General features: G+C 42.0%; 1 protein-coding gene across 1 annotated transcript in view; it reads left to right on the forward strand.

Annotated features, from left to right (window-relative positions):
- NCBP3 (nuclear cap binding subunit 3) overlaps positions 1–17,571 on the forward strand; it is a 309,425-nt gene that overhangs the window by 142,749 nt on the left and 149,105 nt on the right. Inside the window, exon 7 of the mRNA XM_078679347.1 lies at positions 7,024–7,132. Coding sequence (XP_078535473.1) covers positions 7,024–7,132 — 109 coding nt within the window. The remainder of the gene's footprint in view (positions 1–7,023; positions 7,133–17,571) is intronic.

A 17,571-nucleotide genomic window follows, 5' to 3' on the forward strand; every position in this document is an offset into this window, starting at 1 on the left:
AGAGCACTCCTCAGAAAGATTATGGCGCAGCAGTACCCCTCCTTATACTGTCGAATTGTGTTATCTTTATCAACTGTAGAATCAGCTTGAGGATGCTTCTTCGGTGCAGCGTGTCTTAGTAAAAGCTGAATTCATCATCATTTAAAATTTCTCTCAGGAAAGATGGTAACAGATACTCTGCGCCTGTTGGCACTATGATCAGATCTCCAGCTAGATATTAAAAATCTATGGTGCTTGTCAGCGTCGTTCATTTTCTCTGCACATAGAAAATATTTTGTTGAAATGTTTTGCTACTGTAAATATTTCAAAAATGAAGTTGACAGTGGAAGGAGATTGTGAACCTTCAATTCTGCATAGCTATGTCGGCCTCAATGCATCTGGCGTCCTTTCATTATGTTTTGCTGCTTTGTCGGCTTGGCATCTTTTACAGAAATATAGATTCCCATACATGGAGGAGACCAACGTTTAAATCCGCATAGCTGAGATTGGAATGTGGAGACCTCCATTAGACAATAGTGCACAGGGCCATTAATAGCTAGTATAGACCACCTGCTCTGGTTTTCTAGTGCTTCTCTTTCTTTTTCTCCCTGTTTATTTTGAAAGAGGGACAGTGTCCTTTAACAACCATTACAGCTCTTGGCAGTGAACTATAATGGGATATGTTTTGTCAAGGTCGTGTTTTTTTTCTTCACAGAGGTACGCATACTAATTTCAAAGGTTATTGAGGAAGGTTTTTGTCATTCGTAGTTCTTTGCAGAGGATTGCCACGTTTGAAAGAGCGAATACTCTACAGACGAACTACTCGTCAGGAGTGGTGGATCATTAATTCGTTTTTGCTTCTCCTGAGGTGTAGTCTTAGATTGTCCAAGAACAGGTCAGATCTCACCCATCTATAAAAACTTTCAGCCCCGTTATAAACCGACCATTTCTTGAAAAACACTTGGAAATCTGTGTAGATCTCAGCTCCATATTCATAGCAAAAAAATACCCCACTGTAGTGTAGACCTGCCCGTTGTCTCACTCTCTGTTACTCTCTCTGCTTTGCTAGCGTTCTCAGTTCCAGGACACACTAAGGCTTTTCAGTCGCGCTTTATAAAATTGTGAACATAACATAACCACCTTGGCAAGCTTCAGTCTGGTTTCAGACCAGTAAGCATCATTCACCCAGTCTCACCCCTCAGTAAGGTACTACTAAATACCTTCAGGTACGATGTTCCTAGTCGATACATAACCTTCCATGAGATTCCTCATCAGCCTCCCTTCTCCACTTAGAGTCAGCACTGTTATTAATAAGATAACAAGGTTTGCAATCCTCTGATATGCTGTGCTTGTCACTGTCGATACTCTGCATGCCTCAGCAGTGCATCGGTAGTTTATGGAACTCATGCCAGCACACTGGTTTGCGCCTAATATACTCCTACTGTTGTCCTATCCAGAGGCAGAATAAGGTCATTGCGCCACCTGGTGGCATTCACGAGATATGACTGGGAAAATGTTTACGTTGTGAAGCTTGGTAGGATCACTCATAAGGTTAAGAATCTGCAGGGTTATAATATATAACAACCAGAAAATATTGATACCATAGGAAATATATTTTTTTATATAGCCACCTCCAGATTAGACTCAGTCATGAAAAATGATTGCTTGCTTCTTGTTATTTAACATATCCAAACCAAAACTTGTTCTACCTACCCTACGCTATCTCGAGATGTTCATGCTGGATGCCTCTGAATCTGTTTCTTTCTCTGAACCATGAGTGGTGGAAGTTTCTTGGAACGCAGCCAGGTTATGAACACAATGGCCTATCTGCTTAGATTATAATTGAACTCCTGCCTTTCATGTGATGCCCTGTTGATCTATTTTGTCGCATATAGTCTTATTTTATTTTTACAACACTTCAAATTTTAGTCGATGTGTTCTGGGTCTAAGTAAATGTTTCATTATGTTTAAATTGTGCCAACTACTGACTCATGCAGCCTTCTCATGGGCAGCTGCATGCTTATTGTCTTGAGAAGTGTAAAAGTTCCTAAACTTTTGCCTTATCTTTTTCCTTCTAGCCTTCATGTGTTTTTAATTAATTAGTCTTGCCTAAGAATTGTTGTAAGCACCAAGCTGTCACATGGACTGTCTAGTGGGGTCTCCAACTTTTTTTGTCCTGAGAGCTACTTATGTTTATTGAAACGCAATGAGCGCTACTAATATTATTAGTGTTGTATAATCTCCATTATTTATATGTATATAAATTCAACCAAGCAAAAGCTTTCTAATTTAATAAGCTGGGCTGCACACAGGTGAGCTACTCCGAGGTAGCCGGAGTGGTATAGTACCTCATGAGCTACTGGTTTGAGACCCCGAGTTGATCTGCATTTGTCCTTTTGAGAGGTGCAAAAGCCTACTGAACTGACTACTGTGCTACCTCTGAGATCACTAATAATGCACACAGTGGTATTACAATGTACTTTTGTTATAATTCTCTTCCTGCTACCTTGTCACACTGTAAAACCAATTTGAATGTACATTTCTTTTGTGTGGGTATATCTCTTCACTCACTGCTCCCATGCCACATCTTGTACTATTCTTTTTATTGCTACCTAAAATAAATGACTTTACAGTTGGCTGCCTAACTCTTAATGGCACCTTTTCCGGTGTTTTACAAATACGTCCTTAGTTTATCATCTCCACTTGGTACATGGTCTGTGAGCATCTTTCTCTGTAAACATACTCCTATTCCACTCAACCTTCTCTGAAATCGCATCTCTTAATGTGGTGAAGCAAATTCTTCACCTTTGTTTAATCACTTATGTATTTAACAGTGTTAAGACGTATCTGAACCTCATTCAGTTATTTATCTACTATTTCAAAGATGCTTATCTTATTCGTGAATCTTCTCTAGAGAACAATATAGAATTATTTATTGAAACTCACATACACTATCCTTCAGGCTTACTCCTATTAACCCCTCATGCAGACAATATAAAATAAATGTTTATTTGTGTCACTTTACCTTATTAAAATGTATGGACCCTAGATGTTTCAAGGAAGTAAAATGTGTCATTAGCGGCTCTTCACCAGCTATGGGCTGACATTAAGTGGGGTGTGATGTCTACAACTATTAGGGCCTTTCCCTCACTACGTAGGTCAGGAGCCCTAATAGTGGTTAGATCACCCACTACTTTCTTTTTTTAATCTTGTATAAGTCGGGAACAATTAAATAAAGTAATCAAGCATTCCCTGTTGTAATATAATTTCAATATCTTGCCTACGACCCTTCACTTTCCATGGCCACCTTTCCACAAAAAAAAGAAAAAAACCAAGAGCTCTGAATGAGCACACCCAGTACCAATTTGGTGCTCGCGTAGGAGGCTTCGATGAAGAAGCATGCCCCCGCATATTAGTGATGGATACCATCCTTGTTTTTTTTTTTACAGTGAATAATGTTGCACACAAGAGAATTAGTCCACATCCAGAAATTTCTCTCACAAATTGAGGACAGGAACATAGGAGGCGGTGACATTTTCCCTTGTAGCTACAGCAGAGCCTGTCCAGTCTAAAATATTTTTAAGTAATTACTTAAAAATATTTTAGACTGGAGAGGTGTAACTCAAAAGGGATCTTTAATATTCCCGACCCTAGCTATATCGGATGGGCCGTATTTGAATTCCTAATACTGAACAGTGCTTTACATTGCACCTCTAGAACTATTTCTCACTAGAAGTCGACAGTAATCTTACATAAGCATTTGCAGTGCACAAATACATTCTTGTGCCTAAGAGGGCATAGGTGCAATGTACAGGATTGTTCTGCATCAATAATTACACTTTTTTTAAAAACAAATTCAAAAACCTTTATTGACAATTAGCACGGCACATCAGTGTAATAGGCAGCGGAACAATTGTCAGAGTGCAAAACAAAGCGTTAACACCTTCCCGTGGCTACCATTCAATTGTGCATAATGCCGGCATAAAAAGAACAACACATTTCCCCCATCTCGTAGTCCATGCATATGTTGTTTACAGGCAAAGAAACAATAGGTCTAATGACATTTTAGGTCTGAATAGGCAATAGAGTAGTCCAGTGGCTTTCCATATCATTTGTGGCTTTAGAGGGAAAATCATGACCATAGTAGGCTGGTACGTGATCCAGCGGCATATGGGCCCGAGCCCCGACGCCCCAACCTCAGGGAATAATTTACACTTGATTTATCCTTTGACGAATACAAATCTTGGGGTTAAGCGTACATTATAAGAATATTTTCTTGAGGTCGCCTTGTAAGAATTTTTGCATTTCAGGAATAATTCGTAATTTTTGTGATATCTTTCATTTCTTAAATAATTCAGAACAAATGGAATAAAAAGCAGTTATAATGTCTTCGAAATATGAGGAGTTATAATTAATATGGCATGGGAGGTGGGTCTCCCAAGTGTAACTGCTCATGAGATCATCAGCCAATTATTGACATGACTTTAGGCAGGACTCTGAAGTGCCCTCAAACGTTTTGTAAGAATTTTGCAAGGCACTCAGGACTATTGTGACCATAAAGAGGAAAGAGATCAGCCTTGCTCATTTTCGCAGAACTTTGAAAACTTGGCTATTCAATCAATAGGTCTTTTTTTACCTCTCTTTTGGCACCTTCAGGCAGTGCTGGGAAACCCTTGGGTAGCTGTGCGCCTTACAAAAGCAAAATACAAATACAAGAGACTGAAGGCAGAGTGGATTTATAAGGCCACATAATTCTATGCTGATTTAATTTATTTAAGAAAATGTGTTTCTCTTCTCTCGCTTTCTATCTCTTTATGACCAATAGTTGAATAGTCACAGTAGTTTTTATGTGGACCCATATATTATGTTTAACACTCTGAGCCAGACCTGCCTTAATAAACAAGTACTATGAAATGTTCTTATTTATCACAATAATAATTTTAACATTTAAAGTTCCAGTTCCATAATGTAACATGTTGACAAAAAAATAATAAGAGACTCAAGCCTCATGTTTAACATAGGATTATTTGAGGCTAACAAAGAGCTTTGTCCAAAAACCACTCTGCTTTGCTGGAAGTCGATTTGCATTTGAAGAAAACAGTGTGGCTTTGCAAACCAACGAATTTACTGCTTTATAAGGAAGCTTACCATGTATTGTTATTCTACAGTTAGTTTGACTATGTTGAATAGCGTTGGAGAACTTTATCTTGCTGATTATAAACTGCATCTCCCGTCAGTGTGTTGCTATGTATGCTTCTCCATGCAAGGTCGTGCTTCAGCACACTGTAATGAGAAAGTAAGTGGTGAGGTGGTTTTTGGGAATTATTTCCTGCTATATATATAAAAAAAGCTCAAGATCAGCTGCCTTTTTCCTCAGAATGGTCAATCCCTTATGTTTATCTAGGGAGTAATTACACCGGGTCGCCATGTGCAACGCAATATCTATATGCTTTGTTGCTCTTTCTCTAGGTCTTTGCTACATACATCGAAACAATCACAGCCATTACTGGTACCACACAAATCCTACCGGAAACATTTTACAGAACATCATGCGTGCTCCCAGCATAGATATGTTATATATCCAGCTAACGTGCTTTCAATAGCACTTGCACCAAGCTACACTGACACAAATATCTAACCAAACACATTAGAAAGAGCATCTCACATACACCAGCACAGCTGTAAGATAATATGCAACCAATAACAGAGACTAGAATCTATATTTACTGCGAAACAGCATGTTTCCAACATAGTGATTGATAAAAGACCTCTCGAACACCCATAGTAGAGAAGTGTGGCTCAATGGTTAGAGCGGCAGACCCTGATGCAGTAGTCTGGCCGGGACCAGGGTTCAATTCCCGCCTCGGCTGGTCTCGGGCTCAATTTCCTTTGACCTGCTAATTCTTGCTTCGGTGCCTATTCTAATCATGAGTCCCACTCTGCACCTCTGGGCAATAGCTTGCTTAATCTCTACAACGGCCCCAACAACGCTGAGGATGCCTGACTTCACCTTGGGGGTGCCCAGGAGTTGGCTCCTCACAGGAAAAGGCCAGGAAGGGTTCCTCGGCGGTATTCGTACAAGCGCCGAGATGCCTATGGGTAGTCGTAATCATTTCATTTCATTTCATTTCATAATGACTTCCGCAACTCACTGATGAAGGCACTGCCATTTAGCCGGAGACGGAACAGAATGTTATTTTCAAAACACATCATCACAAGATTACTCAGACTTTATTGTGTGATGGAAACCCTGGAACCTCATTGTGGAACATCCACTGAAACATGACTGCACTGAACCCGTAATAATGCCAGACTGCTCTATACAAATACCAAATAAAGGCATAAATATCTTCAGTTTCTCAGATATATGCTGTTAAGTGCCTTACAACTATCCTACGTTTTTCACTCTCCTATGTAACTCCTTTTTCAAAAGTCTGGAAAGTGGAAAGCAACACAACTCCATTTCATATTAAGCTCTATCTATGCAGTTTTTGCATCCTATATATGAGAAATGAACGTGGATAAAGAGCAAATGGTTCCTGAACTTACAAGCTAAGATAGAAAAGAACTGGCAGCTTTCACACTCCCAGTTGCACACAAAAAGGAAATCCATATGCTCCGCAGACTGTTGCAAATGTTTCATACCTATATATAGTTGCTGTCGATTTGGCAGAACCAGTGGGCAACAAGCTCATTCTTCTGATACTGAGGAGAACATGCAGTATACACAATCTGTCTTAACATCAGCTGCCTTGTACAGTAACAGATTGTGTCGGGTTTAAAAGAAAAACAGATCTCTCTACGAAATGGTTTCTTAGTTACCATGTGTTTAAAAAACGTACGAAACTTTTACTTTGCAATTAACTACTTTTAATTACTTTTGGAAGCTTTTAGAATATGTGTAGCTTCACTGGACATGTGGGATCGCTTGTGCTTTTTGATTTGATGGATGACTGCTGTGTTGGAACCTGTCCCACCACCTATTCCTAAGGCTTGACTGAAAAGCAGAAAATAACATTGATTGGCATTCTGTTTCTTCCACAGCTCGACTCCCTGTCCCAGGCAGAGGAAGACTCGTTCTTGCGGAATGACACTCGTCTGTCCATCAAACTGTTCAAAGGAAACAAACTGCTCATGAGATTTGCTACAAAAGGTACATTGACCAAACCTTATGAAGAGTCTGCTGCAACAGGTGTATTACAAAAGGCATTAAAGTCACACCATAACTGTGCATACATTTAGTTGGATTTCAACAATGTTTATCTCGCTGTGAAAGGTATTTTGTAGGAAATGAGGGCAAAGGTTTGTGTAGTTGATGCCTCTGATGTTCTCATCTTGGATTGGGCCATGTATGGGATTGGCTACTGTAGATTGATACATGTTAATCTTAATGTAACTTATTAAGCGCACGAATACCCGGAGGTGTCCTGGCGCTATTGACTGCAGTAATTTCTCCAAGTTCCTCAGTTCTGGAAAAGCTAAGTTTTTTTCTAAAAATGGTGAGGGAGGTTGTTCCTCTCGGCTGGTAGTGTGTTCCACAGCATTGCGGAATCATAAGAAAGACTCCTGCCACCCCAAGTCGCGGTGCGTATTCTGGGTACTTTCATCAGTCTTGTACCTGAGGACTGCAACTGTCTGGCCGGGTGGTACCAGACAAATAACCTTTTTCCCGCAGTGATGGATTTTTCTGTAACACATTTAATAGAATTTAAGAGAGGGGGCGCTGCTGAGAGTTGGGGCTAAATATTGGTCTGTTAAGTAACAACTGTACTAGAGGTAGGATCAAAGAAACACGTTCTCTTATGGTAAGGGAATTCAATTAAGGTGGGGGCTTAACATTAATGTGGGCAATTGTGTTTTGCCAAGTCACGTCTTGGTTTAACAAAGTATCCATTCCAGATTATTGGTATAAAGTGCAATCCTCTCAACTTCTGTTTGCATTTGCAAAAATATTTTTAATATAATATATAATCAACAGGGATGCAATCTTAACTCGACTGATGCGTTTTCTCATGGTTTTTCAGATGTTCTTTGGAAACATACATTTCTGTTTTAACTAACAGTTTAATCTTCTCAGACGCACAGTGCTGTATTTATTACCATTTGTTTACAAAGCTGCATTCTTTACCAACTGAACTGAAGGTTGTGACTAGTGAAACTAATAACAAACATTGGCTAAGCCAATAGATTTCATCAATGTGAAATCTATTGGCTTTGTCTTTGTTTTTCTACATGTTGCACAGCATTTGAGCTGCTGTGCAACATGGCCTAAGGTTTTATTTTTCAAAAGCGTTATGACGCGGCCAGTATTGACTGTGTCCTAGCTCTTTTTTTGAGCCATGTTGCACAGTAGATCTACTGCTGTGCAACATGTCAAAAAACATTGACAAACCCACTAGATTTAGCATAGGCCAAACTAGTTGACTTGCCAAAGCTTATTTTTAATCAGGCCTGCTTTTTGTTTCCCAGCTTGGGCCCGTCTGATGTTATGGCCATTCGCCTAAACTCTCAATGTACACGGAGGATTGAAACCTGTTATAATAAATGTTATTTGCGATTCGGAGTTAATTCCGGAGTTGGATGGACCATGTCAGGGGCAGTTTTATGGAAACAGGCACACAGCTGGATCTGACAGTGTTGAAAGTTGTCGCTGCTTATCCTGACCTTGGTATTCTATTCATGAGGCATGGAAATGGCTAACTTTCAAAGAGAAGAGAACTCAAACTTCCCCCAAATCATTAGAAATCTACCTTGGGAAACGCTGTGTTAGAGGCATATGAGCTGCAGATCTCACACTGAGCATTAGATCGCCACCTGGTGTTGGGTTCGGATGATTGCATGTTGTTGTCGTCTTGGAAGAAGTCTTTGTAGTCACGAGATAGGTGACTCCTCCTTTGGAAGACCGTCCGCATGGGCATCGGCTCCATCCTTAGATTGTTTTTTTTTTCCACCACTGAGTTCGGATGTAACTTTTCCGCTCCGGTTCGAAATCTACCTATAATGGTAATTCGACGCGAAAAAACTTTACAAACAACTTCCAATGTCAACAAACATCGACTCGACTTCATCTGTTCGATTCCGGTCGTCGACGCGGGCCGTTGGGCCTATCCACGCCGTGAGGCCTACAACTCATGGAAAGGACGCCATTCAAAAGATGCCCCGAGTGTGGAGCAAAGTTTCCACACAGAGACCATCACGAGGTCTGTAACCTGTGCTTATCGCCAGAACACGACGAGTCGACCTGTACAGCCTGTACATCCTTTCGATCAAAAAAGGCGATTCGAAATCGGAGGGCCCGTCGACACGACAGGCAGAGATCGGCTCCGAAACCAGTGGATATCTTCGACCAAGAAGGTCCGCTCGTCCCAGAAGAAGATTCAGACAATCTCCAAATTGTATTCGGGGCAGACGACTCAGATGACTCCATACCATCGGGTCCACGCGTGAGTACTACTGCCCCACACCCATCACCTAGATCGAAGGCAAAGGTCAACACTCCGCCTCCGGGGCCCAGTCGAGACCGAAAAAACACTTTGAAAGCCCCGCCATCGAGCCCGGCTCCTAAGAAAATACTCAAGCCTTCCGGTAGCTCTGTAACGAGCAAACTGCACATGCCGATCCCACCAGCTCCCTCGGCATCGAAACCAAAAGAAGCCACGGTTCCGAAACCGTCGACTTCTAAAGACAAAACTATGAAGCCTGCTTCCCACGCCTCGTAACTGACGAAACCAGCTTCTACTCCGAATCCAATATCTCCGGTATCAAAACCTACAAGGCCTGCTTCCAATGCGCTCAAGTCCTGGAAAAAGCCTTGGACTCCGAAGACAATACCTTCACCTCCAAATTCTCCTGAAAACTCTCCTCCTCATTCTTCACCACATACACCTCAGAATGATGATGAGTATAGCATGGAGGGAGGGGTAGACCCAGATGAGCCTTTTCCCTACCCTAGTGATGATTCAGACTGGGAGTACCCAAACCCACAGGATGTGCCAGATATTCCTGACCCACATACATATCCATCCAAACTTTCTCCCCCAGAAGATAATATTGGGTTTGGACACTTACTGAATAGGGATGCCATTTACCATGGGGTCACCATGCATTCAGATGAGGCAGAGGAAGATTTTTTATTAGATACTTTCGAACAGTCACAAAAATCTGTTCAAATTCTGCCTATCATTAAAGGGGTCATTAAACATGCTCCAGAAATATTTAAAGATCCTGTATGTGTGAGGATTCTAAATCCAAGAATAGAAAAAAAGTATAGGCCTGCTCCTGGGGATCCTGCCTACATTAAAGGACAGCTACCCTTAGATTCCCTAGTCGTGTCAAATGATAGAAAAAGGGCAAACCCACAGACATCAGGTGAAGCACCACCCCCTGATAAAGATTCTAAGGTGATAGATGCTTCAGGCAAAAGTATAGCTGCCCAGGCTAGCAATACATGGCGTATTGCTAACACACAAGCCCTCCTTGCAAGATACGACAGGGCTCACTATGATCAGTTAGAAACACTATTACAGCATCTACCTGATCAATATAAAGAGCAGGCAAACGACCTTATACAAGAAGGCCAGCTAATTTCTAATGCCTCAATCAAGTGCGCATTGGATATGGCAGACACTGCATCTAGAGCTGTAAACACTAGTGTCCTACTTAGACGTCATGCGTGGCTACGCATTTCAGGATTTAAGCAGGAAGTGCAAACTACCATCTTAAATCAGCCATTCAACCAACATCAATTGTTTGGACCAGAGGTAGACACAACACTTGAAAAAATTAAAAAGGACACAGATACAGCCAAATCTATCGGAACTTTGCAATCCGCCCAAGCTAGAGGCTCCTTTCGTCGCTCCTTCTATAGGGGAGGCTCCAAACAATCTGGAGCAGGCAATTCAGCTTCCTTCAAATCTAATACACAAACATCCTCCAGTAAATGATATTTTAGAGGAGGCTATAGAGGCAACAACAATAAGGGAAGAGGTCGAGGGAATAACAATAATGGAACCTCTTCCACCACAAAACAGTGACTTTCCTCAGCTCCCCCAACAGCATTCCACTCCTGTGGGGGCAGACTAACACAGTTCCTACGTGTCTGGAATACCATCACAACAGATAAGTGGGTAAGACAAATTATCCAGTATGTCTACTGCTTCGAACATACAGCTATCCCTCCACACATACCACCCAATCAGCGTGCAATGTCTGCAGAACATCTCATGCTGCTCAAACAAGAAGTTCTATCACTTCTTCAGAAAAACGCAATAGAAATCGTTCCTTTACAACATCAAGGAACAGGGGTTTACTCGCTGTATTTCCTAATACCCAAAAAGGACGGGACACTAAGACCAATTCTCGACCTCAGGCCCCTCAATCGCTATATACACTCGGATCATTTTCATATGATCACTTTACAACAAGTGCTCCCATTGCTGCAACAAGGCGACTTCCTTACAACACTAGATCTAAAGGACGCCTACTTCCACATTCCTATACATCCTTCTCACAGGAAGTATCTGAGGTTTGTACTGGAAGGACAGCATTATCAGTTCAAAGTCCTTCCATTCGGGGTCACAACTGCACCAAGAGTGTTCACAAAGTAGCTAGCAGTAGTAGCAGCACACCTCAGAAGGCAACACATCCATGTCTTCCCATATCTAGACGATTGGCTCATAAAAGCCAAGTCATTCAAGCAATGTGTCCAACACACATCTTAGACAATTGCACGACTTAGGGTTCACAATCAACTACACCAAGTCGTATCTGCAGGCCTCTCATGTACGTCAATATCTAGGGGCTACAATAAACACGTCTACAGCTCTAGCTTATCCCAGTTCAGCAAGGATACAGAGCATTCAAGCCTTAGTCACAAAGTTTCAACATCAACACTCTCTCCCAGCCAGAGTGTTCATGAGACTAATAGGCATAATGGCATCTTGCATTTTCATTGTACAGTATGCAAGACTGCAAATGCGTCCGTTGCAAGAATATCTATCACAACAGTGGAACCAGGCTCAAGGACAACTGACAGACCTGGTGTTGGTGGACAGCCGCACACATCGCTCTCTGCAGTGGTGGAACTCCAAAAACTTGGCAAAAGGGCGGCCGTTCCTCGAACCTGTTCCACAAATAGTTCTTACAGCATACGCATCTCTCACAGGATGGAGAACCCATTCCTACATCATACAACTCAAGGGCAATGGACGACTCAACAAAAAGCGCTCCTTATCAACCACCTCAAGCTGCTAGCAATATTCCTAGCGCTCAAAACTTTCCAAGTACAAAAGAAAGCTGTATTAATCCAGACATACTACATGACAGCCATGTACTATATATAAAAACAGGGGGGACACACTCTGTACAACTGTCCCAGCTTGCACAGAACATTTGGAGATGGGCCATTCCACAAAACATATATCTGTTAGCAGAACACCTTCCAGGAGTTCACAATCAGACAGCAGATCTGTTAAGTCGACAGACACAACAGATTTGCGAATGGGAACTACATCCGCAAGTTCTTCTACCATTTTTTCACAAGTGGGGTCATCCAGACATAGATCTGTTCGCCACACATGAAAACGCAAAATGCCCAACCTTCGCCGCCAGGTTTCCACACCCGCTGTCCAAGGGCAATGCGATATGGATGAACTGGTCAGGCAGATTTGCGTACGCTTTTCCGCCACTACCACTAATACCACTAATAGTGCGCAAGCTACGACAACAGTCGCTCAAACTGATTTTAGTAGCTCCCACATGGGCACGCCAACCGTGGTACACAACACTGCTGGAACTATCCCTAGTTCCACACCAAAAACTACATCAGACACCATCCATGCTAACGCAGAACTATGTAGACATCAGACATCCAGATCCAAGCCAACTGAATCTGGCGATCTGGCTCCTGAAGTCTTAGAGTTTGCTTACCTTAACCTACCACCAGACTGTATGAATATCATTAAAGAAGCCAGAAGACCTACACTAGAGCTTGTTATGCTGTTAAAAGGAAATGATTTGCCATCTACTGCAACAATAACCAAATTGTTCCCCTAGATGCTTCCATCCAAAATATCATTTGCTACCTTCTACATTTTCAAAGATGTAACTTGGCATATTCATCTATACGCCTACATCTTGCAGCAATTGCAGCATACTTACAAAATAGACAACATCTGTCTTTATTTAGAGTGCCTGCTATTAAAGCATTTATGGAAGGGCTAAAAATAATCATTCCTCCCAGGTTACCACCCTCTCCAGTGTGGAACCTAAATATTGTTCTTACCAGGCTCATGGGACCACCTTTTGAACCTTTACACAAGTGTGAACTTCAATTCCTCACATGGAAAACAGCTTTTCTTGTGGCTATTACCTCTCTTAGGAGAGTTAGTGAGATTCAAGCTTTCACTATACAAGAACCATTTTTACAATTACACTGTAATAAAGTGGTTCTAAGAACAAATCCTAAATTCCTTCTAAAAGTCATTACTCCGTTTCATTTAAACGAATCTGTAGAGGCACCAGTGTTTTTCCAAAACCCAGACTCTGTGGCACAAAGGGCTCTTCACACTCTAGACGTTAAAAGAGCTCTTCTCTATTACATTGATGGAACCAAAGCATTTCGCAAAACAAAAGAATTGTTTGTAGCTTTCTCTCCTCCACATAAAGGCAACCCCCATCTCTAAAGCAGGATTTGCAAGGTGGATTGTCAAATGCATTCAAATATGCTATCAAAAAGCAAAGCGTACACTAACAATTCCTCCTAGGGCGCACTCCACAGGCAAACTAGGAGCCTCTATGGCTTTCTTAGGAAACATTCCTCTAGAAGACATATGCAAAGCAGTGACATGGTCTACAACACATACTTTCACTAAACACTACTGTGTTGATGTGCAAGCCTGCTTGTAAGCTGCCTTAGGCCAAGCTGTCCTCAAAACTCTTATTTCAAACTACTGCAACGGATACAGGCGACCACCGCTAGGGGAGATACTGCTATATAATCTATGCTCAGTGTGAGATCTGCAGCTCATATGACTCGAACGGAAAATGCTACTTACCAGTATGCATCTGTTCTTGGCATGTAGAGCTGCAGAGTCTCACACGCCCACCCGGGACCTGTATCTGTTCCAGTTCCATCTTAATTAGACAAACATGGACATCTCTTTTTTCTTTCTACTAACTCCATCATTTCCCATCATGGCGAAAAACAACGACCAAGCAGGACTGCAAGGATGAAGCGGGAGGGGGAGAGAAGGAAGAGATGTGAAACGACGAAGCAGGAGTGGATGGGAGGGACGCAAGGACGATGCTTTGAGGGGTTGGATGCAAGGATGAAGTGGGGGGTTGGAGGGAGGGGGGGCATGTTAAAGATGAAGCGGAAGAGGGTGGAAGGGAGGGGTATGCAAGGATGAAGCGGGAGGGGTTGGGGCGGATAGGGCATGTAACAAGAATAGGAGGCGGATAGGAGGGACAGGTAGGGATGGAGAGGGCATTAAATCACATGCAATATTATAAAGTGGTAGTTTATAATGAAAATAAAAAAGTACCTCTACAAGTGAGCGCCCTTTGGATGGTCACTGGCTGCAGGCAGATAACTGTAGTTTGCCAAAACTCCAGCAAAGTCCAAAGAACTGATGAGGGAGGCCGGAAAAATTGATGAGAGAGGGGAAGAGGAGATGCCAAATGAGAAGCAAGAAAAAGAGTGACGTCAATCAATGGTAATAAATGTAAGTAATGGGTGGGCTCGAAGCCCATTTTTAGGGTTTTTTAATTTCAAGAGATTTCGCAAGCACAGCGCAATCGCAGTGCAAACGAAACCTAAAAATATTTCAGGATTTTTGAGTGAGATTTCTTTTTGCATTATGGTAGTTTTTAGGTCGAGGCTACCGTCCCACAGCGAAGCTGTGGGGGGCGGAGCCGAAGATTTAATGATTTCAACAGTGGGGCTTTACTTCACCTCTCTCTTCCATTGGCTAGCTTCGTAAATAGAGGCTAGCCATTGGAAGAGATGTGTGTCAATTACTATTTTCTCGTGGGCGTTTCTGGCTCTTTTTTTAAGTCCCGCCCCTTTTTCATCGTCATTCGGAGGAGTTTACTTTTTTTTTTTTGCCGGTGCTTTTGTTTTGCCATTTCTCCCGACCGCAGCTGGAAGAAGGTTGTGCTGCCCGCCCGCCCCCCCTCTCGTTGTACTAGTTTCTTTACTTTCTTTCGCTTTTTGTGTTTCAGCATTTCTTGTTTTTGTTGTCTTCGGGGCAGGCCCGGATGCTGTTTTGTCGTCCTGGGGTCGCCGCATTCTTGTTGTTTTAGTTTCCTCTATTTCCGATTTCCGAAAGAACAGAAAGCTGGCAGTACATTTGTATACGAACAACACGCCACTTCCATGTTGCCCCGACCTGACCTTTAGCATTCTAGTTGTTTAGCCCACTCACTTCCGCCTTTAGCCCCGCCCTTCCGAGAGAAGATTCTATGCGACCACGAGTAGTTATCCTAGACTCACTCTCCCGGCCTCAGACCCAACACCCGGTTCCAAGAGAGCAGCTACCGCCATACCTCCACTCGACACACGATCTCAGGTAAGCCCGACCCCTGCTTTACCCCGGTACAGCCGTTTTTACACGCTGTGCCCGCTTGCTACCGCACCACTCTGACCTACTCCGTTCCCCCCTTAGATCGTGGGCCTTGGATGTACCCGTCCACAGGTTTCGCATTTGGCACCACCGCCTAACAGGACTCCAATGTCTACGTGTTCACGCACCAACTTTACACCGCAGCCTGGTCATATCCCCGCCGAACCTACAGTGAGACCCTACCTTCCACATCCAGTGTCGGCCGACTTATATGCCCGCACTTCGCTAGCTACTTCGCCCACTAAATCGCCCACGAAATCCAGATTCTTTACTTCCAGTCCCTACATCTCTACAGAGAGAACCTCCGGTACTTTTGCCAACATGTTGGTTTTTCCTTTCTTCTTCTATCTACTTACTTTTCCATGACTCTCCCTGCTTTAAACTATAGACACCACGGACATTACCACTATCATAATGTTTTACTACGTTTTACATGAAGACCATAACTTATGAAATTACCGCATAGGGTTTTATATACAATAGCGAGGCACCATTATCCGATAATTGTATTTCTGTCTCATTTGACACACCATGCATGTTTATGTAACTTCGCTCGATATACTTAAACTGTTTAGTAAATGCATTTGCTCCTATGTTCTTCCCGGGATCGTCCACACATTTTGGCCCTTCTTGACCGTTAGATGCTCGCTTTTCTTGAACCATCGTTTAAGGCTACTGATTTTAGTTAATTTTCATGTTTTTGATATCATGGTTCGTTATTGCCATAGAATATGTTCTATTGCATGTGGACATTTTTGTCTTCTTTTAGAAACAGCCGCAGTCAGAACAACAGAGTTTACCCAATACTCTTTATTTTCAGTTTATTTAGTTACCATTACTGTTTCGAATGTACATCTCCTTTGCGCCTTTGTGTAGACTTTTTTGTCTTCTCTTAGGAATGCCTGCAATATCCTTGTCATTCTTACTTCACCATGTATGCCTTTTTATGCACTATGTCACCACACACAATTTCGGTATGTATGTACCTTTTAATTAAAGTGTCACATTATGTTTTCTCTCACACTATAGGGTTTCCACAAACTAGCGGTGTCTTTACCAGAAAATCTTCCACCATTAGGTTTCTTTAAGATTCAGATCATTCAGTCTTCTCCCAAGTACTGTTAGACACCATTCATTTTCTCAATTAGTATCTTGTTTCATTTTCCACCTTTGCTTATTATTTTCAATACTTATGTCCTTCCCAGTCCTGAAGAGTCATATCTTCACACTATGTGACGAAACATGTGTCGGCTTGCTTTATTTCGAATGTACTGATCAAGACTGGACTATAAATCACTCTTCATGCACCGCTGGATCTCAACTTTTTTGTTAATGAACTGTACCTAACTGTATGGTTTTTACATAAAAACCAGTCACCCTAAACAAGTGCGCAGGACCTTTGTTTATATTGTTTTGTCTGTGTTTGTTCCCCTGACCTGCTTGCACCACTATACCTTTGTATACATCTATCTAACCTATAATCGCACATGCTTGAGTGCCAATTCTTCCTGTCCTCCAGTCAAACCCAATTGCTTCTTATGACATTTGAATAGTGTTTAACAACACTGTTGGATGACTTTTTGTCACAATAGTTTACTTTTTTTTTTGTTAAATACTAGTGTCTGACCCCCTTTTCTAATTATACTTAATACTTTTGCTACTTTTTTTTAACTAATGTGATTCCGTTGCTGCTAGCCCATGTTCCCCATCCTCCGTGGGTTGTGCCTTTAGCAGACAGTGTTTGTTGCTTTACATATTCTGTTACCGCATTTTCATTTTGCATTATACTGCGCTTCAAACATCGCTGTTAACCAATTTTCACTTTGTCAATGTATGTTGGTTTTTCTAAAATGTTATTCTTTGGGACTAACAGTTACCTTAACCCCTTTCCATGGTGCCCCACTGAGAACGAATGCTCTTTTCTTCCGGTTATAGCAGTTGTGTAAGGCTAAATGAGAAGAGTTAATAT

This window comes from Lissotriton helveticus, chromosome 3_1 (genome assembly GCF_964261635.1).
Source record: "Lissotriton helveticus chromosome 3_1, aLisHel1.1, whole genome shotgun sequence".
Taxonomy (NCBI): domain Eukaryota; kingdom Metazoa; phylum Chordata; class Amphibia; order Caudata; family Salamandridae; genus Lissotriton; species Lissotriton helveticus.